The sequence below is a fragment of the Cetorhinus maximus genome, chromosome 9 (assembly GCF_964194155.1).
Source record: "Cetorhinus maximus chromosome 9, sCetMax3.hap1.1, whole genome shotgun sequence".
Lineage (NCBI taxonomy): Eukaryota > Metazoa > Chordata > Chondrichthyes > Lamniformes > Cetorhinidae > Cetorhinus > Cetorhinus maximus.
In genome coordinates this window covers 68,929,939-68,955,531 of record NC_135887.1, presented here as the reverse complement: position 1 = coordinate 68,955,531, position 25,593 = coordinate 68,929,939, and the positions used below count along the sequence as shown (strand labels likewise).

The 25,593-nt window shown below is 42.5% G+C and overlaps 1 protein-coding gene across 1 annotated transcript in view; it reads left to right on the top strand.

Annotated features, from left to right (window-relative positions):
* The window catches only part of LOC144685063 (hatching enzyme 1.2-like), a 132,809-nt gene that overhangs the window by 37,885 nt on the left and 69,331 nt on the right, over nt 1-25,593 (top strand). The window contains exon 3 of the mRNA XM_078549598.1: nt 749-866. Coding sequence (XP_078405724.1) covers nt 749-866 — 118 coding nt within the window. The remainder of the gene's footprint in view (nt 1-748; nt 867-25,593) is intronic.

Genomic DNA, 25,593 nt, shown 5'->3' with positions numbered 1-25,593 from the left:
TATGACTATATTGGAGTTGTCCCACCTCTAATCAACTCCAGACACAATCTGACTTGCCGCATTTTTGGATCTTTTCAATCCTTCTTACTCTTGATAGTTTTGTCTTATGTACTTAAGTCTGCCCTCATAGTGAACCTTAGCTCTTTATATTTTTGAGAGTATTTTCACTAGCTCTAATATTGAAGTAAATGTTGACAATGTCCAAGATCATAGAATCTTTATATTTTGCTTAAACCATTGGATTTATCCTTTGCCTCAATGGGTTCTTCCTCAAGTCTTTGGGAATCAGCAGACTATCACAAACATCAGATTTTATTTTCGTCTTTACCTGAAAATGAACAAGTTCCACCCAATTTTGCCTGCAAATTGTGTTAGTGTCCCATGTATGTTATAGGACCCTCATTAACATATTGGAACGTGCCCACGTAGAGGTCTCCAGGCAAGTTGCATCAGGTGGAAATAAAGGGGATCTGTGATAAGTGTGGCAAGTAGAGTGATTTTCAGGCTTTTTCTTGTTTCCACCAGTAGAGTGATTTAAACACTGGCCTTATAATAATATTCAATTATAATTGAAAGAGTAGGTAATAAAAGCAGAATGACTTCCAAAATTTTTATTAAGGTTTCTTTTGTTAGAATTTTGTATCATTGCATTATATTGCCTTATAGCTCGCAAATCATACCCTTGTGAATCAGAGTTGCAAAATAAATGGTAAATTAAATACACCTTATTGTATTTTTGTTAATATAGGTAGATCACAGCAAGCTCTAATAAAATCCTCGTTGGACGAGTTTGATCATCTAACATGCATTAAGTTCGTATATAGGCGACATGAAAGCCAATATATAAAAATTATTTCAGAACAAGGGTGAGTTAGAATACAAATAATTATACCTAATGAGTTTGTGTTGTCTCATGTGCATTATTTAATTTTTAGTTAAATTAATCTTTACATATTTCAATGAGAAGTGTTATGGACAGGAGGGGGTCAGTTCAAACAACACTGTTTTCCTCTTACCACCTATCTGTAAGCAGAAGGTGTTTTGAATTAGTTTTTGTTTAAGAATAAGCGGTGGCATGGTTCCACAAGTCCTCAGTCCTTGTGTGTTGCAATTTTATTAATAAATCCACAGCAAACTTGAGTTAGGATTAACTCAGCAGGTTAGTTTATTGTACACATTCAAAACCCATGAAAAGGAGTGTTAGCAACGTCCCACTCCGCACTCATACAGTAAACGGAGGGATAGAGAAAAGGTTTTATAGTACAAGGACCACAGAGAAAATGAACATTGGTTCACGTGAGTTAGAGTCCAAAAGTCAGAGTCCAATGAGGAGGTCTTTCATGTAGGCATTCGATGGTCAGCTGCCTGGAGACTGGTGTTGCAAGATTCACTTTTTCAGGTGGTGTTGATGTCACAAGATGAAGTAGGTTGTGCAAAGATGGTGTCAATCCTTTAGGCAATGATACAAAATCTTTCAGTAGATTCAGTTTAGATGGGCTGGTGGTCCAACCTGGACAGAGCTTGCTTATGTGTGGCCTTTTTAACAGCAATAGCTGCCATAAACAAGGTAAGGTAAAGGTCCCATTGAAATTGACAGGCCAGGGAGAAGGTAAGTGTCTGAAGTAAGTGGATAGGATTTGGTGGGTAGGGGTGATTGGAAGTTGGGAGGATCAGAGGTTAGGGGAGTGGGGATTCAGGCCTTCAGGTGGGGTTGGGGGGTCAGACCTCGGGGCAGGGTGGGTCGGGAGTTGGGGGGATCGGACCTCAGAGGGTGTTGGTGGGGTGCGGAGGGTTGGACCTCAGGGGTGGTGCGGTGGGGTGGTTTGACCTCATGGGGTGGGAGGGGGCCAGGGGAAGGGGGGTTCAGACCTCGGGGGTCGGGGGGGTTGTGGGGGGGTTGGACCTTGGTGAGGTGGGGGGGTCAGACCTTGGGGTGGTTGGGGGGGGTGGACCTCGGTGGGGGGGGTCAGACCTCGGGTGGAGGGGCTGGAGGTCAGGGTGTGGGGGCGGTTCAGTTTGTGGGGGGGATTGGGCCTGCAGGAGGTGTCGTGTCAGGACGGTGGGGGTGCGGTCAGATTCGGGGTAGGGAGGTGTTTGACCTGCATGGCTTTGGTCAGGTTGGGTCGGGTGGTCAGGTTAGTTGGGGCAGCTGTCGGGCCTGCAGGGGTGGTGGTTGGGTCGGGTCAGTGGGGGTTTAGGTTGGGCCTGCAGGAATCGGGTCAGGGGGCTTGGGGGTGGGAGTCCTATGCCGATAAGGGGAATCCCATAGGTGGATTGGTGGGGGGGTGCGGGGGAGGAGGGTAGGGGGAGTCCCCTGGGGTGTGGGGGGTATGAACGGAGTCCTCTAGGTGTTCGGGGGTGTCGGGGGGAGTCCAGTGGGGGAGGTCAGTGTGGGTCTTTACAATAGTTACCCAGAAGTTAGAAGAGGTTTTAATTCTTCTAACTTTTTCTGGGTAACTATTTGTGTAACACAGCCGGAACCATCCAAAGTTGAAGATTTAAATCACATCTCCGGATGGGTCCCAGCACAAGGCAATTGCTCAGAAGAAGTTTGCTCTCCTGAACAATTGCAATACAAACCCTTACCTGTGAAGTTCCAAGAGTGATTCCCCAGCGCTTCTTTGGGGTACACACCACCCCCCACCGAATCCGATGCTGGGGATCTCGGAAGTGAAGTAGTTTAGTCATTAACAAAAAGTAAAATTCACCAATGTATTTTATAATTTCATAATAAAATTTTAAAGTACTTGTGATTTATCTATCTATATGTTCACATTGTTTAAATATAGTCATTTATAACATTATACTGTATAACACTATTCCCTAAGGTTGGTTGATGAATACATGTTTTTATAATTATACAAATGAGGATTTGGGAGAGAAACTTTAGAAGCTCACTCCCAAGACAGCTGTAGTGCCAGATCCTATGTTACATTGTGGCTGTTGGCATAGCAAAACTGAAGAGGAAACATTGACATAGCAATTTAGTATAGTAAATGGAAACGTGACCACAAATCATTAAATAAAGTAAGTTTTGTGGACAGGAAGTGTGAGCATGATGCAAGATTTTTCAGCAATCTTTCTAGCATGTTAAAAAAAAAGTAATCTATAAAACCTTTTTCCAAATTGTCACTTTTGTGTTTACGAGTACCCATTATAAACTATAATTCTATTTGCATTTATAATGAAAGCTGCCTACTCATACTTGTGCTGTAATGATACAATCCCACCAGTGATGATTTTGTAGCATTGCAGTTTTGTGCTTTCCAGGTCCTCAGACCAGCTCTGGTTAACCAGAAGACTGTGTTTCATCGTGACACCTCAGACATGCCTACCAACTATCTGATAAATCAAAGGACCAGCAATTAGAACTCAAAAGATTTGGTATAAAAGTCACGTGCTGCTATTTTTAAAACATAATATAGATGGACAGTTGCCACAAGCCTCATTAACGGTTATGGAATCTCTAACAGATCAGAACTCTTTACAGAAACTATATGACTGATTCTGAAAATGCTTTACATAAAGGACATAAGACTTAGGAGCAGAAGTAGGCCATTTGGCCCTTTGAGCCTACTCCGCCATCAATAAGATCATGGCTGATCTAATTGTGGTCTCAACCTCACTTTCTTGTCTGCCCCCCAAAAACCCTTGATTGTCTATCAAAAATCTAACTCAGCCTTGAATGGATTCAATGACTCAGCCTCTGCTGCTTTTTGGAGAAGAGAATTGCAGAGACAAACAACCCTCTATGAGAAAAAGATTCTCCTCATCTCCGTCTTAAAAGAGAAGCCTCTTCTTTTTGAATTGTGTCCCCTAGGTTCTAGCCTCCCTCCCATGTAGAAACATTTTGCTGGTATCCACCCTCTCTGTTGTAATTGGGTGTAGTTCGGTAGCTCTTATTAAGTATTCATAGTCTTAGGTAGTTCAACAGTGAGTATTTATTAACTACTAGAAACGATATACATAGGTACAGTAAAGGTCCAAGCTAGAAACTGTCTCCATGCTTGCTTCTACACAAGGCTCTGTCCTACACTACACTGGGCCCTGCTGTCTTGGAGCCAGTTCTTTTATGATCCTAAGATGCAGGCCATTAGTTTCTGATGAGATTTGTCAGCCTTTAAGTCTAATAGTTTTCCCAGTGCCTTTTTCCCTTGGTGCTGGTGATTGTTTTAAGTTCCTTCTTTGGGAAGTTTTCTAAGTGTTGTACAGTGAAGACAGGCAAAATTTACATGTCGAATACTTTCACCATTTCCTTGTTTTCCATTATTAATACCCCAGACTCACTCTAAATCAATGCACACTTTAGTTACTCTTTTCCATTTTAAGTACCTGTAGAAATTCTTACTATCTGTTTTTATATTTCTAGCTAACTTTCTCTCATACCCTAATTTTTCCCTCTTAATTTTTTTTAGTCATTCTTTGTTGGTCCTTAAAATCTGTCCAATCTTCTGACCTGCCAGTAATCTTTGCAGAATTGTACAGTGTTTCTTTCAACTCAATACTACCCATAACTTCCTTATTTATCCAGGGATGATGTATGCTTCTCAAAGAGTCTTTCTTTTTCCATTAGGATAAAGCTTTGCTGCGAGTTATTAATGATCTCCTTTAAAGTCTGTCACTGCATCTCTACTGCCTTACTTTTTAACTTAACCCAGTTTTCCAGTTAACTTGAGTCAACTCTGCCTTTATACCCTTATTTTTTAAACACGAGTCATAGACCCACACTTCTCACCTTCAAACTGAATGCGAAATTTAATCATGTTGTGATCCCTGTCACCTTGAAGCCCCTTTACTACTACTCCTTTAACCCTGTCTTATTCCACATTACCAGATTTGGAATAGCCTGCTCCTTGGTTGGTACCAGAAACTACTACTCTAAGAATTTGTCCTGAATACTCTCTTTGAACTCATTTTCCAGGCTATCTTTGCCAATCTGATTCACCCAATCTACATGTTAATAAAGTGACTCATGATTATTGTAGTACCTTTCTTACATGCCGCATTTATTTCTTCCTGTATACTCTGTCCTACAGTGTAATATCATGAGGGGGCTATAAACTACTCCCACAAGTAACCTATTACCTTTTCTATTTCTTAATTCTGCCCAAAGTGATTCAACATCTTGCTCTTTCGAGCTAAGGTAATCTCTCAATATTGTGCTAAAATCATCCTTATTTAACCGAACTACCCCACCACACTTTCCTGGCTTCCTGTCTTTCCAAAACATCAAATAGCCTTCAATATTCAGGTCCCAGCCTTTGTCACCTTGCAACAATGTCTCTGCAATGGCTGTCAGGTCAAATATATTTATTTCTGTGCTAATAATTCATCCATTTTGTTATGAATGCTGGATGAATTCAGATACAGGGCCTTTTACTCTCTCTTTTTCCCATTTTTGCAATCTCTGGCCTTTTCTGCTGGTACATTATTAAGCTTGTATGCTCTGTCCCTTCCTGCCACACTCTGGTTATCATTATCCAAATCACTACCCTGCTCTATTACGTTGTTGTTTCCCTTTAATTTACCATGTCTCCCATCACATGACCTCGCTCCTCACTATTTAGTTTAAAACCCTCTTTACTGCCCTAGTTATACAACTCGCCAGAACACTGGTCCCTACATGGTTCAGGTGAATTCTATCCCAACGGTACAGCTTCCATTTTCCCCAGTACTGGTATCAGTGGCCCATGATCAAAACCCATTTCTCCCACAATAATCTTTGAGCCGCACAAGCTCCCTAACTATAGCTACACTGTAGGACAGAGTATACTGGAAGAAATAATGGGGGGTTGTAAGAACGGTATTGCAATAATCATGAGTAATTTTAATCTTCATATAGATTGGATGAATCAGATTGGCAAAGGTAGCCTTGAAGATTAGTTCATAGGGTGCATTTGGGACAATTTCCTAGAACAATACTAGCGCCAACCCAGAGTGCAGCCTTCTTTAGATCTGGCAATGTATAGTATGAGGGTATGAAGACAGAGTTGGCTGAAGTGAACTCGGAAAATAGGTTAAAAGGAAGGACAGTAATGAAACAGTGGCAGACGTTCAAGGAGGTACTTCATGACTCTCAACAAAGATATATTCCATTGAGAAAGAAAGACCCCATGAGAAGGATGCACCATCCCTGGGAAGTTAAAGATAGTATCAAATTGACTGGTGCCAGTCAAGTGGGTTGCTTTGTCCTAGATCATGCTGAACTTCTTGAGCGTTGTTGAAGTTGCACTCATCCAGACAAGTGGAGAGTAATCCACCGTGCTCCTGACTTGTGCCTTGTAGATGGTGGACAGGCTTTGGTGAGTCAGGAGATGAGCTACCCACACAGAATTCCCAGCCTCTGAGCTGCTCTTTTCGTCACAGTATTTATATTGCTAATCCAGTTAAGTGTCTAATCAAGGTGATCCTAGACATTGATGTTGGGATATTCAGTGATGGTAATGCTGTTGAACATGAAGGGATTCTGGTTATATTCTCCCTTGTTTGAGAAGGCCATTGCCTCACACTATGTGGTTCGAATGTTACTTGCCACTTACCAGCCCAAGCCTGAATATTGTCCAGCACTTGCTGCATGCAGGCTGGGACTGCTTAAGTATCTGAGGAGTCACGAGAGACACTGAACACTGTACAATCCTCAGTGAATATCCCTAATTCTGATCTTATTATGGAGGTAAAGCCATTACTGAAACAGCTGAATATGGTTGAGCCTTGGACAGTACCCTAAGGAGCTCCTGCTGTGATGTCCTGGGGCTGAGATGATTGGTCTCTAACAACCACAACCGTCTTTCTTGGTGCTAGGTATGACTCCAACCAGTGGAGACTTTTCCCCCTGACTTCAATTTTGCTAGGGCTCCTTCAAGCCACATTCTGTCACATTCTGCCTTGATGTCATGGGTAGTCATTCTCACCTCACTTCTGTAATTCAGCTTTGTCCATATTTGGGTAGAGGATGTAATGAAGTTTGAAGCCGAGTGTCCCTGGTGAAACACAAACTGAGCATCAGTGTACAGGTTTTTGCTGAGTAAATGCCACTTGACAGCACTATTAATGACACTTTCCATCACTTTACTGATGATTGAGAGTAGACTGGTGGATATAGCTGCATTGGACTTGTCCTGCTTTTTTTTGGACAGGACATAGATGGGCAAATTTCCACATTGCCGGCTAAATGTTAGTGTTGTAGCTGTAATGAAACAACATGGAGAGGGTCACACCTAGTCCTAGAGTCATCGGTATTACAGCCGAGATGTTCTGAGGGGCCGTAGACATTACAGTATCTACTCCTTCACCCGTTCCTTAATATCATGTGGAGTGAATTGAATTGGCAGAACATTGGCATCTGTGATGTTGGGGTCCTCAGGAGGAGGCTGAGATGGATCATCCACTCTAGACTTCTGTCTGAAGACAGTGGCAAATGCTCCAGCATCGTATTTTGCATTGATGTGCTGGGTTCCCCCATCTTGAGATTGGGAATGATTGTGAAGCCTTCTCCTCCAGTTAGTTGTTTAATTGTATATTGCCATTCCTGACCAGATGTTGCAGGACTGCAGAACTTGTGATTGAATACAGTTCTGCTGCTGCTGCTGGCCCACAGCACTTCATGGGTGCCCAGTTTTAAGCTGCTAATTTGTTCTGAATCTATCCTATTTAGCATCATGGTAGTGTCACACAACATGATGGAGAGTGTCCTCAGTGTGAAAATAGGACTTTGTCTCCACAGGGACTGTGCAGTTGTCATGCACAGATGCATCTATGGCATATAGATTGATGAGGGTGAGTTCAAGCATGTTTTTTCCCTCTTGCTGGTTCTTCCACCACCTGTGCAGCCCCAGTCTGACTGATATCTCCTTCAAGACTCAGCCACTAGATCAATAGTGATGCTAACGAGCCACTATTGGATGGACATTGAAGTCCCCCAACAGGAGTGCATTTCTGTGCCCTTGCTACCCTCAATGCATCCTGAAAGCAGTGCTCAACATGGAATAGTACTGATTCATCAGTTGAGGTAGGGTAAGTGGTAACCAGCCGGGGGTTTCCTTGCCCATGTTTGACCTGAGGCCATTACACATCACGGGGTCTGGAGTCAATGTTGAAGACTCCCAGGACCACTCCCTCACGACTGAATACCACTTGCTACCACCTCGGGTGGGTCTGTCCCGCAGGTAGACAGGACATATGCAGAGATAGTGAGGGAGGAGCCTGAGTCATTGGCTGTAAGGTATGGTTCCATGAGCATTACTATATCAGACAGTTGGTTGATTAGTCTGTGGGAGAATTCTCCTATTTTTGGCACAAATTCCGAAATGTTAGTGAGGAGGACTTTGCAGGGTCAACTGGATTGGGTGTTACTTTGTTTTGACGCCTATATTGATGCTGGGCATCCATCAGGTTTTATTCTTTTTCAGCTTTTCTGTAGCTGCTTTAATACAACTGAGTGACTTGCTCAGCCACTTCTGAGGGCAATTAAGAGTCAGCCACATTGCTGTTGGTCTGGAGTCACATGTTGACCAGACCAGGTAAGCACAGCAGACTTCTTTCCCTGAAGGACATCAGTGAACTTGATGTGTTTTTATGACAATCTGGTAGTTTTGTAATCATTAACACTGGGACCATCTTTTTATTTGTGAGTTATTAATTAATTGAATGTAAATTCCCCCAACTGCTGTGGGGGGATTTGAATTCATGTCACTGGATTACAGGTCCATTATGCTACTGTTCCCCATCCAAGACAACATTGCCATGTGCAGAGATGTTTGTAGATACAGAGCAGCATGAAGAGCCTCATCACTCATCTTCAGATAAAGGGCGCACAGCTATGAAAGAGGAAGCTGATTATGGATCACCCATCCTTAGACCAACTACATATGTTGCTGCCCTAATGTCGCAGTGATAAAAATAGTGTAAAATATAACAACTAAAATCCTGTAGTCCACTTACACTGCCAGGAGTACCACCAGGACCACTGCTCGCCTCATCTCCCTTTACACTAAACAGTCCTTCAACCACACATCCTCAAGCAATGTGGTTGACTCTTAAATGCCCTTAAGGGGAGGCAGTGGCATAGTGTTAATGTTACTGGACTAGTAATCCAGATACCCAGGCTAATGCTCTGGGGACACGGGTTCAAATACCGCCACGACAGCTGGTGGAATTTAAATTCAAATACTAAATCTGGAAGATAAAGCTAGTCTCAGCCTTGTAAATTGTTGTAAAAACCCATCTGGTTCACTAACGTCCTTTAGGGAAAGAAATTTACTGCCTTTACCTTGTCTGGCCTACATGTGACTCCAGACCCACAGCAATGTGGTTGACTCTTAAAGGTCCTCTGAAATGGCCTAGCAAGCCAATCAGTTCTAGCAAATGTGCTACAAAGACTAATAGAAGGAATGAAACCAGATGGACCACCCAGCATCAGCCTAAGCACCGAAAATGACAACGACCAACCAGCCCTGTCGACCTTGCAAAGTCCTCCTCACTAACATCTGGGGGCTTGTGCCAAAATTGGGAGAGCTGTCACACAGACTAGTCAAGCATCAGACTGACATAAGCATACTCACAGAATCATACCTTAGAGACAATGAGCCAAACACCCACCTTTACCATCTCTGGGTATGTCCTGTCCCACCAACAGGACAGACCCACCAGAGGTAGAGGCACAGTAGTATACGGTCGGGAGGTAGTAGCCCTGAGAGTCCTCAACATTGACTCTGGATCCCATGAAGTCTTATGGCATCAGGTTAAACATAGGCAAGGAAACCTCTTGCTGGTTACCACCTATTGTCCCACCTTGGCTGAACAATCAGTGATGCTCCATGTTGAGTGCCATTTGGAAGAAGCACTGAAAGTGGCAAGGCTAGAGAATGTACCCTGGGTGGGGGACTTCAATGTCCATCACCAAGAGCGGCTCGGTAACTCCACTACTGACTGAGCTAGCCGAGTCATCAAGGACATAGCTGCGAAACTGGGCCCGCAGCATGTGGTGAAGGAGCCAAAAAGAGGGAAAAACCTAATTACCCTTGACCTCACCAATCTACCTGACAAAGAAGAATCTGTCCATGACAGTATTGATAGGAGTGACCACTGCACAGTCCTTGTGCAAGCAAAGCCCCATCCTCAAATTAAGGATACCCTCGATCCTGGGGCACTACCACCATTCTAAATGGAATAGATTTCAAACAGATCTACCAACCCAAAACTGGGCAACCATGTGGGCCATCAGTTACAGTAGCAGAATATTATACATCCACAATCTGTAACCCCCACTCTGCCAACCCTGGTTTAATGAAAGTGCAGGAGGGCCTGCCAGAAGCAGCACCAGGCATACCTAAAAATGAGGTGACAAGCTGGTGAAGCTACAACACAGGACTACTTGCATGCCAAACAGTGGAAGAAACATGCAATGGACAGAGTTGAACAAACCAACAACCAATAGATTCAACCGAAGCTCTTGTTAGGAAATCGAGACAGCTTAAGTAAATTATGTTGGTATTTGTGAGTGTTAGGAATGAATTTTAGATTAAAAGTTTAAGTTTGATTTGTGTTTCTGTATCTGTGTGTTAAGAAAGATCAAATTGACATTTAGTTTCACTTTAAAAAGGTGCCTGCATTTTAATGAGTTTTAAGACTTAAGAAATTAAGCAAACACAAGAGTAGAAGAATTGGGATGTTGCCTAGCAGAGAGGCAGGTCCCTCCCACAGACACACAGAAAAATTAAAGAAACAACAGTTTTAAGTTTTAATTTGAAGTCAGGACCCTAGACCTTTGTTAACTGTTGCAAGGCAATTTTAGACAGGGCATCTTTCTCCAGAAATGCTTGAGCATTGAACATAGTCATGTTGACTTTTCATTGGATACAGCAAAAGTAAAATATGAAACGGTGTTGGTTTAAATTTTGGAAAATTTCAATGTACCATTTTCTAGCATCTGGATTTGAATCCCAGACCTCAATTTGTTATGAGCCCCATAGAGATCGATAACTTTTTAAAAAGAGACATGAATTTCCAGCAAATGAAGGAAAGAATTGCATGACAGGGTTTCATGTTTTAAGACTTTTACTGTAACAATCTAAAATTAACACAGACTAAGTATTTTTAACAGGCAACTAATAGAGCCAAACTAAGAAAAACCAAATACCCCATTAACTAACTAACACAACCAAAATGCTTTTTAACCCATTTGTACTTTATGCCAGCAGATAGGTAGCCTTGAAGATTAAGTTCTAATATCCTCTGCAGTTTTTCAGCAGGCTCTCTTCTCCTTGCCACCCCAGAGCAAATCTTCTATTGTCCTTTGAAAGTCATTCTACTCAGTCTTCTGAGCATCTCCAAATTGGCTTCCAACAGAAAGATACCTTCCAGCAACTCCTTGGTCCTTAACATCACCCATAAGTTCCATTTCCTTGAATACAGAACCAGTTCTCCTGCTTGGCATCCAGCTTGCTGGCTAACACACAGACAAACATTTTCCTCTGCATTTCATAATAATAGCTGTTTCTGCATCCATCTTTGAGTCTCTGCCTGTGTGTCCCCAGAAAACCAACTGCCCCTCTTTTGTGCCAAGGTGTGAAAACTGGCACTTGATTTTTTTATAGGTTTTGGCCTAGACCACTATCCCCATGACAACCAGATAACATGAACCTGTCTCCAGGAAGAATTTAGTATGATCTTACCATCCCCTTACTCAGGGAGTTCTATTTCATTTTAAATTAAAGGTAACATTTTAAAACAATACAATCTTTTAATGTCTTGCATTTGTAACACAAAGAACCAAAAGAGGAGTCTCCTGCACAAACATCCTTAGTCTCAATGATTGGAGAGCCTAGTATGCCAATGCAAAGATAAGGCTGAAATTTTTGTAACCATCTTCAGCCAGAAGTACAGAGTGGATAATCCATCTTGGCTTCCTCCCAAGATCCTTAGCATTACCAATGCCAGTCTTCAGCCCATTCAATTTGCTCTAGGTGTAGCAAATTTATGGGCCTTGGCAACATCCTGATTGTAGTATGGAGGAGTTATGCTCCAGAACTAGCACCACCCCTGGCCAAACTGTTCCAGTACAGCTACAACCAGCACCTACCCAACAATATGGAAAATTGTCTAGTTATGGCCTGTCAACAAAATACAAGACAAATCAAATCCAGCCAGGTACTGCCCCATCAGTCTACTCTCAATAATCAGGAAAGTGATGGAAGGAGTTGTTGATAATGCTATCAATAGCACTTACTCAGCAATAATCTGCTTGTTAATGCTCAGTTTGGGTTCTGCCAGGGATAGTCAGCTCCAGACCTCATTACAGCCTTGGTCCAAACATGGACAAAAGAACTGAATTCTACTGGGGAGGTAAGAGTGACTGCTCTTGACATCAAGGCAGCACTTGACCATATGTGGCATCAAGGAGCTGTAGCAAAATTGAAGTCAGAAGGAAAACTCTTCATTGACTGTAGACATACGTAGCACAAAGGAATATGGTTGTGGTTGTTGGAGACCAATCATCTAAGCCCTCATTGGAATTCCTTGGAGCAGCATCCTAGGCACTATTCAGCTGCTTCATCAAAGACCATCATCATTGTCAGGTTAGAATTGGGACGTTTTCTGATGATTGCACAGTGTTCAGTACCATTTGAGACTCCTCAGGTGCTGAAGCAGTCAGTATTCAGAAGACCTGGATAACATTCAGGCTTAGACTGATAGGTGGCAGGAGTGTGATGGATTACTCTCTACATGCCTGGATGACTGTATCTCCCACAAGAAGTTTCAAGCTTGGCATAATCCAGGACAAAGCATCCCACATGATCGGCACTCCAACTATCACATTAAACATTCACTCCCTCCACCACCACCACCACAGCAGCAGTGTGTATCATCTACAAGATGTATTGCAGCAACTCACCAAGCCTCCTTCGAATGCACCTTCCAAACTCACAAACTCTACCACCTAGAAGCACAAGGGTTGCAAACAGGTGGGAACACAATCACTTGTAAGTTCCCCATCAAGCCACAGAACATTTTGACTTGTAACTGGCCTTTCCTTCACTGTCAATGTCACTGGGTCAAAATCCTGGAATCCCCTTCCTAACAGCTCTGTGGTTGTAGCTATACCACATGGATTGCAGTGATTCAAGAAGGTGGCCTTCTCAAAGGCGATTTGGAATGGGCAACAAATGCTGGCCTTACCAATGACACTCACACCCATGAACAAATTTTAAGAAGTGTGAACCAGGAGAAAGAACAGCTTCCTGCCTAAGTGGACTCATGAACATTTGAGTATTTGCACTGGTGCATGTTTGTGCGTCCTGTTGTCATGCATGTTCATAGGGAACTCACCCTCATGTATGTCCTGTTAAAGTTTGCACATGAAGGTTCTGGATGATAAAAGGGATATAATTTCATGTCAGCCTTGAAAAATGCAGCTTGGATTGACCATATGCAAGTTTTGGGTCTTTTTTTGTCTCGGCATTTCATGAGGGCTCTGATATGGGCAATTTTAAGATGTCACCTTTTATTGCTCATGATCACATATTTGTATATGAATGTGTATATTCTCTTACTCTTGGAGTGAGTGAGTCAGTTTTAAATAACCCAGCAGAAAGGGAAAAAGGTTAGTTTATTTTTTACACCCTTGCCCTGGAGGTTATCAAAGAAACTGCGTATCATTCATTCTTGCACTCACACTCTCACATCCACACCAAAACTAAGCATAGATAATGATAAAAACAATATTTATAAAAATGGAATGCATCTCAAGTCTCTGGTTCGATGCAGGCCTGTTGTTTCATACTTACATTGTTACGTTGTCTGAAGTGAAGGCTTTGAAATTATAGAGATGTTTCAGCAGTTACAATGGTTCCTTTAGTCGATCAGCAGGAGGTTGGTTTTCTGAGGTATGCATGAAGATGGAATGAGATAGGGGAGAGAGAGGTTCCTTGGGCAGAATTTTACATCCCTGTCGCGGCAGGGGTGGGGCTGTAAAAAAATGCAGAAAGTCATTCAAAAATCCATAGACTTCGGCGCGCCAGTAAAATCCCGCCGGCGTAAAATTCCGCCTCTTTTTACCTTTTCATGGGGTTGTGATGAGGCAGTTTAATTTCCCAATTGCCATTCCTCCACTGTCACTGGGTCAAAATCCTGGAACTTCCTTCCTAACAGCACTTTGGGTGTACCTACACCACATCGACTGCATCGTTTCAAGAAGGCAGCTCACCACCACCTTCTCAAAGGCATTAGGGATGGGCGATAAATGCTGGCCTAGCCAGCGAAGCTGACATCCCATGAATGAATTTTTAAAAATTGTTACAAAGTCACATGATACAGTAGCCATCTTTACTCACTGTTAAAAATTTAGCAAACTCTACTAGCAGACAGACTTTCTACACAGAGAAACTGCTTTCCATAAGGGTGGTCAATTGAGAAACTAAAGTGCCAGGTCATCTTCCAGATAAGTCATTGAGCTAATTTAAATTAGCATTCCAAAATCTTTTTCCCTCCTGTGGCTTTAGCTTTTGCTCTGGCCAAGGCAAAATTTACATTCTTACAATGAGGCATCAAAAAAACTTTGTTATTTCCTGAACAAAAACAAAAATACCTGGAAAAACTCAGCAGGCCTGGCAGCATCTGCGGAGAGGAACACAGCTAATGTTTCACGTCCGAATGACCCTTCAACAGAACTAAGTAAAAATAGAAGAGAGGTGAAATATAAGCTGGTTTAAGGTGGGGGGTGGGACAAGTAGAGCTGGATAGAGGGCCAGTGATAGGTGGAGATAACCAAAAGATGTCACAGACAAAAGGTCAAAGAGGTGTTGAGGGTGGTGATATTATCTAAGGAATGTGCTAATTAAGGGTAGAAAGCAGGACAAGCAAGGTACAGATAGCCCTAGTGGGGGTGGGGTGGGGTGAAGGAATTGAAAAAGGCTAAAAGGTAGAGATAAAACAATGGATGGACATACATTCAAAAATAATGGAAATAGGTAGGAAAAGAAAAATCTGTATAAATTATTAGGAAAAAACGGTGGTGGGGAGGGAATCGGAAAGGGGGTGGCGATGATGGACAGAGTTCATGATCTAAAATTGTTGAACTCAATATTCAGTCTGGAAGGCTGTAAAGTGCCTAGTCAGAAGATGAGGTGCTGTTCCTCCAGTTTGCGTTGAGCTTCACTGGAACATTGCAGCAGGCCAAGGACGGACATGTGGGCATGAGAGCAGGATGGAGTGTTGAAATGGCAAGTGACAGGGAGGTCTGGGTAATGTTTGCGGACAGACCGAAGGTGTTCCACAAAGCGGTCACCCAGTCTGCGTTTGGTCTCTCCATTGTAGAGGAAACCGCATTGGGAGCAGCGAATGCAGTAGACTAAATTGAGGGAAGTGCAAGTGAAATGCTGCTTCACTTGAAAGGAGTGTTTGGGCCCTTGGACGGTGAGGAGAGGGGAAGTAAAGGGGCAGGTGTTGCATCTTCTGCGGTTGCATGGGAAGGTGCTGTGGGAGGGGGTTGAGGTGTAGGGGGTGATGAAGGAGCGGAACGGAGGGAATGATCCCTGTGGAATGCCGCCGGGGGGGGGTGAAGGGAAGATGTGTTTGGTGGTGGGATCATGCTGGAGTTGGCGGAAATGGCGGAGGATGATCCTTTGAATGCAGAGGCTGGTGGGGTGATAAGTGAGGACAAGGGGGACCCTATCATGTTTCTGGAAGGGAGAGGAAGGTGTGAGGTCGGATGCACGGGAGATAGGCCGGACATGGTTGAGGGCCCTGTCAACCACCGTGGGTGGAAAACCTCGGTTAAGGAAGAAGGAAGACATGTCAGAGGAACTGTTTTTGAAAGTGGCATCATCAGAACAGATGCGACGGAGGCGAAGGAACTGAGAGAATGGGATGGAGTCTTTAGAGGAAACGGGGTGTGAGGAACTGTAGTCGAGGTAGCTGTGGGAGTCGGTAGGCTTGTAATGGATATTGGTGGATATTGTTATTTCCTGGTCTGACAAACATTAATTCAATATCAAATTAAAGATTTGTATTTTGTCCTCTGGAAAGTTAATAACTGGATCCACAAAACTGGTAGTTTAGAGCTATTTTAATATTCAGTCTTTTCAAAATCAGTGCAAGATGTCTAAATGTAATCTTAAAATACAGTTTATTTTAAAATTCGTAACACTCATGAAAACACTATCGTGACAGTTCTCTTAACCATCTGGATGCATCATTCTATAAGTCTGTGTACCTTGGCATTATATACTGAGAGAATGATGATGTTGAACCCATGCTGCTCAGTAAACTCCTTAAACTCTCTGGAGGACAATTGGGTTGAATTACCACATATTATCCTTTCGGGAATCCCCTGCTCAGCAAACAGAACTCATACTGCTGAGATGATTGATCTAATTTCTTTCACCTTTCTGATGAATGGGAACTTTTGAGTAATAGTCTGCAACAATAAGCTACCATTTTTAGCTATGTGTGAATAAATCAACTCCCAGAATATGCTGTGGTTTGGGTGGTAATTCAGTAGCTATCATCATCTTTTTCTGTGTCCCTATACTTCTGGCATGCACTGCATGTAGATATCATTTTTTTGATATCTTTGTAGATGCCTATCCAGTACACAGCTGATGTGGCTCTGAGTTTTCACTTCACCATTCCCAGGCGTTCCTTTCATGTATCCTCCGGAGAGGTTTTCTCTGCATCAGTTTGGATGCGATGATTCTGAGTGCGAACAGCAGAACACCATCTTCTAGTGAGGCATCTTCTTTGACTGACAAATACTGCTGTATTGATGGCTGTGTTTGCTGTACATTATCAGGCCATCCCTGGATTATTTTCTGAGAGAGCATTTTTGCCTTTACTGGCCACAACTCTAATTTGACTCCGTTTCGGTGGTTCGGTGGATCTTCACACCTAGATCTTTTATCCTGTATTTCTCATATGGTGACAGACAAGATAGGGCATTTGCTAGCATCATTCCTCTTCCTACCTTGTACTTCAGAATGAAATCGTAAGTCTGAAGCCTCAAGAGTAATCTCAGTAGTTTTGCACGCACTCAGATTTTTTCTTGTAGGTCTGCTCTAGTAACTGATGATCACTCTCCACTACAAACTTTCTCAATTAAAATGTGATCTGCTTTCCTTTTTGCACCAGGGCTGCTCACAGTCTTACAGTCTTTTTGTAGAAGGGTCTCCTTGCAGTATGACAAGTTTATTTTTGTTTTAGTATGACAGACTTACCTCCTTGCACACTTATTCTTTGAGTTTGTTGAAACTCCTCTGATGTGACTCTGACCACTGGTACTTAGCATCTTCCCTCATCAGCTCTTGTAGATTTGCTATTTATCATGACATGTGAGGTATGAAAGAACTCATGTACTGGATCAAGCCAAGGAAACCTTTCCCTCTGCCAGTGCTGGCATGATCTCTTCCACTGTTGGAATAAGGTAGTGATTCTTCTTTATGACTTGATTAAGATCTTTGGGATTCAGGCAAATCCGTAGCGGTCAATTTGACTTCTCTCACACAGCAATGGAATTTACCCAATCTGTAGGCTCTGTGACTCTGGAAATCACTCTCTCTTCTTCTATCTCTTTCAAGCTTTCCTTTTAGTTCCACTTGTGCTTTACATGGGGAGTAGCAGGGAGAGTGGTGGGATGGTGAATCACCAGTTTCTTCTCTGGATTAACGGTGATTTGATACATAAAACCGTCAAAGCATCCAAACGTCCTTTTTGCTTCTGATTGGAGAGCGCTTTTCAATGGGTGTCCAACCTTCAACCTTCAGTGACGCCTCCTTCATGTCATGGTTTACTGTGGTCAACTGCAGCTCTTCGCAACTGTCAATCCCAGGATATAAGAACCATCTGTTTCAATAAGGTAGAACATGCAGTTAATGCCTTTTCCATTGTATGTCTCTCTGGTTTGTGTCCTTCCTAGGTATTGAATCTCAGTTGCAACTTATGCCATCAGAACATGCCATCTTTCCTTTTTCTTTAAATTTTCAGAGATGATCTTTGCTTTAGTCTAAATGAGACGATGTTACTCTGTGCTGCAGTATCAAGTTTCAGCTTCAGATTTACGGTTGTGGGCTTATTCCTCATCTTCTTCCTGGTCTGAATGGTTGCGTGAATTACTTTTTCCTATGAATTGTCACATTCCTACTATTGTGTCCTCATCGGCTTGAATTTTATGCTCCTCCAACGACGACTTTTTAGGTAGGGTTGAGCATAAAGTTCCTCAGATGGGCTTCCCACTGGGTTCCTGCCTTTCTGCAATTTTGTGCTGGGCGAGGCCATCCTTGCCCCTAATGAGGCCCTTAAGTGGCCAATTATTGACCACAAGGGCCGTTCCCCACCCAGTCTAAATTTTTAGGCTGGTGGGAGCAGTTTCTGAGTATATGGAAAGCCCGAAAATAATTGGATTCATGCCTCGGGAAGGGGCGGGGTTGTGTCCATCAGAAGCTCTCTTTAAACTTTGGATTCCCACTCCTGCTTAAGGTTGGTAACCACTGAACCTCCCTTCCCGACCCTGGCCTCTTCCCTGACACCCCAATTCCCCACTGTCCACACCTCCCAGGCCTCCCCTATTTTTCCCACCCTGGGACCCTCAAAAACTCCCTCTTCCTGGAATCCTGGGACTTAGGCTCCAGGGACTGCATGCATTCCCACTCCTGTCCACTGCAGCTTATGGCGCTGGAGGGACTAGAGAGCTGCTGGCCAATCAGATTATCTAGCAACTCTATAAGGCGGGAATTCCTCCCGATTGGCCTGCAGCCAATTAACGTTAGTTGAAGTGTGAAATCACTTCAAACCAGACTGTTGGCGGGGATGTGTTCTCTGCCAACTCTTCGCATGGCAGGAAAGGAAACCCTGCCATCCTAAAAATCTTGGCTATTGTCATCATCCATGGTATGGATATTTTGGTTTTTCTTTTAAATTCGTCAATTCCTTTACCATGTTCTTTCTGTGTCCTGCACATCTTTTCCCAGTGACTGAGCTTCCCACATGCTTTGCGGTTTGATCCACATGTGGTACATTTCCTTCCATCTGTGAACTCATGTGGTTGTCCACAGCTCTTGCACATCATGCTTTCTGCCTGGTGTGCATTCTTTTGTTGTTGTTTCACTGCATCATCTCTGCTGTCTTTACCTTGAATTAACTGATGGCTAACTGTTGGGTAGTCAGTGTCTTCATTTGTCTGCTCATTGTTTCATCTGCTCTGGCATTGTCAACAACCTGCTATATTGTGAGCTTGCCTTTTCCAATCAGATATTTTTGTACATCAGGGTGTGCAGAACCCCAAATGAGCTGATATACCAGCCTTTCATCTGTTTACTTGAATTTATAGTTGTTGGCTACATTTCTCAATCTTGATAAAAAAATTGCCACCTGGTTCCTGTCTCAGAATTTGAAATTCATGCCGATGGTTCTGTTGGTTTGACTTTGATTGGAGATGTGTGCTGAATTTCTCAAAAAATTTGTCTGGGTTTTTTCTGTCATCCTTACTCATTTCTCAGCTATTGAAAAGATGTTAACCTTTCTCCCCTGTCCACAAAATGATGTAGCTGACCCTTTATATTTCCTCTCACCGACCTTACCTTTTCCTTTCAATCCAACCCTACTTTTTCTTAAAACCAATTGCATTTCTAACTTCTCCAAGTTCTGATGAAAAGTCATCAATTAAAATGTTAACTCTGTTTCTCTATCAAAGATGCTGTCAGATCTGCTGAGTATTCCCAGCATTTGCCTTTGTTTCAGATTTTCAGCAATGTTTTGTTCTTGTCTCGAATTGCCGAGACCAATTGTCTCGAAATGCATGGGCATCAATATTTGAGCAATTACTAGGGGCAGAATTTTTTTCTCGTTGGATGGACGCGCACCTGGCCCGAACAGGAGGAAAGTAGCATGGATGATGTCGGGTGCGCGTCCCTACGTCATCCCACACCCGTGTGATATTTCGGTCAGCATGCGTGCGCGGGAGTCGCCAGCATGCCTGACGACAATTAACAGAACTATTAAGACCATTAAAGTAATAATTAAATGCAATTTTTCGCTGCCTGTCCAACCTTAACGGTTGGCAAATTGGCCGGACAGCCTTTGGATTTTTTATGAAACCTCATCCATGGGCAGGATGAGATTTCCAACAGGAATTAAAAATAAAATAAAAATATTTAAATCTCATTTATAACATGTCCCTGCTCATATGACAGAGTCACATGAGGGGACATGTTTTTAACATTTTTAAATTCTTTATTTATGTTTTAAAAATTATTCAGCTCCCTAAGGCAGCTCTGTGCCTTCAGTGCGGCACCCACGCGCATGCGCAAACTTCGCGTTTACCCTCCTCCTGTGCCCACCCTGGCAGCGTTCAGCATTGCAGCACGTAATTCATGCTGTCTGGCTGTTAATTGACCAGCCAGTGTGAAATCATGGTCGGGGCCTGATTGTGGGTGGCGGTCGGTTTTGCGACTGCTTCCAGGCCCACCCGCCGTGCCGCCTGACAAGATAAAAATCCTGCCATAGTTGTTTTTGATAGTCTGTTATGTTTTGTGGTTCCCAGTCATTTGAAATAATCACACTATTTTACACAGATACAGGAGCTGACATCGAATGTATCTTAGATTTCACCATGTACTGTGGAATGATGCATCATTAGTTTGGTACACAGGTTGTAGAGCAATAGTGCGTGATGTGGCATCCTGGATACTTATGTCTACATGTGCATCACAATATGGTTCTGACTCTTTTTGAATAATATAACAATATAACATCCCTCTTTCTTTTAAAAAATAAAAAATATAATACACCAATATCTCAATATAACTGTTCCAATCATAAACATTTTATCTATTATATCTAAAATAAAGAAAATTAACTTTTATAATTAAACTGAATGCCTTAAGAGTTTTTTATAGCTTGTTTTCTTTTCTCAAAAACATTATTTACAGTATCGTTTAGGTAGTAGGATGTTCTTCTTCTGAGCTAAAGCAGTACACTGCAGTTGGTCTTTGGATGGCAGTACTTCTCCTGAAGCTCTGCATTATGTTTCTGCAGTTTTTGTTTCTCTTTCAACCACTCTATGCGCCTGTCATCAGCTTCCACTGTGTCTTCTCTGCTTGGCTTCTTGCATTTCATATGCCCGCACCCTTTTAAAAGATCCAGAATTTCTCAGTTTGGTCTCCGGTAAATCATTTTCCAACTATGATATGGTCTTAAGCTGCATCTGCAGTTCACTAATTTGCTGCCTGAACTCAGCATTGTCATTCTTTTCTTTTTCAAGTTCTCCGAATTGAAGCACGTGCTGTTGAAGTTTTGAGCAGAAGTTCAGAATCTCCCTCTTGGATGTTTCCTTTGCGAACTGTAGAGCATGCATTTTACCTTCCATATGCTCCTTTTCAGCATGCCATGTTATATCCTTCTCAGACTTTAGTCTTTCCAGATGAACAACTTTATTCTCTATTTCTAACTTTTCAACTTGGAGTTCTGTAGCCTCTGGAAATCTTCTTTTGCTAACATTTCCTCTTGTCACCTGAAATCAGCCCATCACAGAGGTTTGAAGCAATGGTCACCTTGACTATGGTGCCCTTACCTTGCTTTGAAACAAATTATGGCTGTAGCAACTGATATATCTCAGTAACAATCTGCATGGTGAAATTAAGGCATCTCAAGTTGAGGTAGCAAATGTGGTCCCTGAAGACCCTTTGCAGATATTGGCACCTGCTCTTGCACCTCCTCCTTCCCCTCCCTTTTCTTGTAGCTTGTCCTGCTTTGCAATGTCTCCCTTCATGCCCCCAGTTATATTCTATTTTAAGAGACACCAGGTCCCCATGTCAGCAGCCAACTTCTTTGTGCGGTATGTAGGAATCACTGGACTGCAAGGGCAGCCAGACCACTCTCTGTAGATTACTAAACACAGACCTGCAGCCTCAATAGCAGTGAAAGTGATCCTCAACTTACATGTAGCAGAACCCTTTCAGGTTGAATGGGCAACATAACTAACATGTCACAATTTGCTACCCATTGCTGCATCCAGAGGTGACAGAATTTCTGCATGCCGGGAGAGGAAATTTCATTGTATTCTCTCTGCACAGAAAGGAGCAGACAAAGCATACACGTAGCTTTGCCAGGATAATGCCTCCCCATGATGTAGGATGCTATTGATAACATACACGGGGCTTTACAGGCACCACACCTCAGTGTGAGATATATCAAAATTTCAAAGGATATAATTTGCTTACTGTGCAGTTGGTTTGAAACCATGCACAGCACATCATAAAGACTCGCATTTATGTAGCACCTTTCTCTACCACTAGATGTCTCAAAGTGCTTTACAGCCAATGGAGTACTTTGAAGTATAGTCACTGTTGTAATGTAAGAAATGCAGCAACCAAGTTGCGCTTAGCAAGCTCTCAGAAACAGCAATGTGATAATGACTAGATAATCTGTTTTTGTGATGTTGATTAAGGGACAAATATTGGTCAGAAAAACTGCCCTGCTCTTCTTTGAAATAGTGCAGCAGTCACTCAAAACTGCACTGGAGTATTAGCCTTAATTTTTGTGTTCAAGCCCTGGAGTGGGCCTTCAATCTAGAACCTGTGGACTCAGAGGCAAGAGTACTATAAACTGAGCCATGGCTGACACAAATGCTCTTGAATACCTACTATCCTGATGCATTCATTCTGCACCAGTCCACTATTCCTGTGATCTTTAAGCCAAAACATCAAACCAGAGAGTGGCTGCTGGGTAGTGGTGACTATCTGCTCTACACGTGGCTTATGACTCTCCTCCATAATCCAATTACTTGTGGTCATTATTCTTATAATGAAAAGCATGTTCCCACAAGAAACATCATTGAGCAGATGTTTTGGGTATAAAAGCAAAGATTCTGCTGCTTCAGCTATTCTGAAGGAACCCACCACTTCTTACCAGAAAAGGTATCCTGATATTTGGTGGTGTACTGCATTCTCCTCAACCTGGAAAATGTGAGGGCACAACACTTGTCATGACGGATGCAGTGATGACCTCAGAAAAAGGTAGAGGAGCGAGGAGAGAAGCAGGAGGATGAGGAAAGGAGGAGGCAACTAGCACATCTGTGTTCCAGACAGGTTGTCCATGAGCACCTAATTTGACTCCTGTACCCTAGAATGCAAGCCCAGATCTGCATTGTCCAACAGTCTCACACCTTACCATGTCACATTTGTAACCAAATTCCTGAAATAAAAACCGCCACCCCAAACAACCATTCTATACCAACTTTATGCAGCAAAATAATCCAATAATCCATACAAATTGAACTAATCACATTATGCATTCCCTTGGTTCCTGGAATCATGGAATAGTACAGCACAAAAGGAAGCCATTTGACCCGTTGAGTCCATGCTGGCTCTCTGCACGAGCAACTCAGCGAGTCCCACTCCTCCACCCATTCTCTGTAGCTCTGCTTTTTCTCCTCTTTAGGGGTTTATTCAATTCCCTTTTGAAAGCCACAGTTAAATATGCCTCCATCACCCTTTCAGTCAGTACATTCAAGATTTGAACCACTCGCTATATAAAAAAGGTTTTCCTCATAAAGCCTTTAGTTTTTTTTGCCAATCAGCTTAAATCTGTATCCTTTGGTTTTCATAGGATTATGTAGGATATATGGTACAGAAACAGGCCATTTGGCCTAACTAGTCCGTGCCGGTCTCCACCCCAGTCTCCTCCCATCTTTCATCATCTAACTGATTTCCTTCAGCAACACTCCCTGTTACCGCATCAAAAAACTTAATCAAATTAGTTAAACACGCTTTGCCTTTAACAAACCCATGCTGGCTGTCCTTAATTAATCCACACTTTTTCAAGTGATTCTGAATTTTGTCTTGGATTATCAATTGTAAAAGTTTTCCATCACTGCAGCTAAATTTGGTGCTCTTTACACCTTTTTTCAATTAAAGGTGTAACATTGCAATTCTCTAATTCTCTGGCACCACCTTCAATCTAAGGATGATTGATAGATCATGGCCAGTACCTCAACAATTTCCACCTTTATCTGCTTCAGCATTTTCGGATGCATCCCATCTGGTCCTGGTGAATATTCAACAAAGTACAAGCAGCCTTTCTAATATCTCCCCTTCATCAATTTTTAACCAGCCAGTATCTGAACTGCCTCCTTTTTCACTATGACTTTGGTAGTATCTTGTTCCTTGGAAAGCTCAGATGCAAATTACTTACTTGGTACCTCAGTTATGCCGTATGCCTCCATCTATAGATATTCATTTTGGTCCTTAATCAGCTGTACACTTCCTTTTACTAGCCTTTCATTATTTAAATGCCTGTAGAAGACTTGTTGATTCCCTTTTATGTTAGCTGCTAATCTCTTCTCATACTCTCCATTTGCCTCTCTTATTTCCTTTCTCACATTCTCTCTAAGCTTTCTATATTCATCTTGGTTCTCACTTGTGTTATCAACCTAATATCTGTCATAAACCCCCATTTTTTGTTTCATCTTTTTATCTCTTTCAACGTCTAGGGAATTCTAGCATTGATTGCCCTAGTTTTCCCCATGTGGGATTGTTTCTTGATCATACCTGAAACATATCCTCCTTCAGGCAGCCCATTTTTTCTTAGCGTTTTTCCTGCTAATCTTTTATTCTAGTTTACTTGGAACAGATCTGTTCTTAACCCACTTCAGTTGCCCTCCTACAATTAATTATTTTTACTTTCAATTGCTATTTGTCCCTTTCTATAGCCAATTTAAACATTATGTTATTGAAAGGAGAGGGGTTAATTTAAAGAGTTCTAATTTCTCCTCTCACCACCCATCCAGAAACCAAAAGGTGTTTTGATTTGCTTCCCACTTCATAAACGGTGGCGTGTTTCCCAACCCCTCAGTCTTGGAGTGATCCAATTTTCTATCAATAAGCCCACAGCAAACTTGAGATAGGATGAACTCAGAGAGTTAGTTTATTTGCACACTCTCAAAAAATGGGAGGGGTGGTCGCTACTTTGCCCCCTGTGCACTAATACAGTAAAAGAGGGAAAGAAAAAGAAAGATTTACAGGGCAAAGACCACAGAGAAAGAATTATTGTTTCACATGTATCCAGAGTCCAGAATCAAAATCCAATGGTGTATTCCTTCACAGAGGTCAGCAGGCTGAACTGATGCTGGATAATTCATTTTCCTAGTAGAGTTGACTTCCATGATGAGATAGGTATGCAGAGATGAATCAGTCTTGTAGGCAATGCGACAGGAGTTCCAGTCGAAACAGTATAGATTGGGCCAGGTACTCAAACCTGGACAGAGCCCATTTTCTGTGATGCTGCTTGTAGATAGCAAAAATGGCAGACTGAGGTTTCCCAGTACCACAAGGCAGTGTTACTTGTTCCACCAGCTAGGGGGTTCATGTCCTTTGACTCCCGCCTCTCCACTCTGGCTTTCACAAAGGGTCTGTATCCCTTTTATGTAATGGGTCACCAGATAGCATCTGGAAGCAGAAGCCCTAGCTGATTTTCCTTACCTTTTTGGGGAATACTGAAGGAAATTTAAAGGGTCCCTAATGTTGCCAGACTGATAGTAACTATCTCAGCACAGAGAAGGAATTGAGTCCAGGACTTTCCTGGGTCACAGACAGACATAGTTTCAGC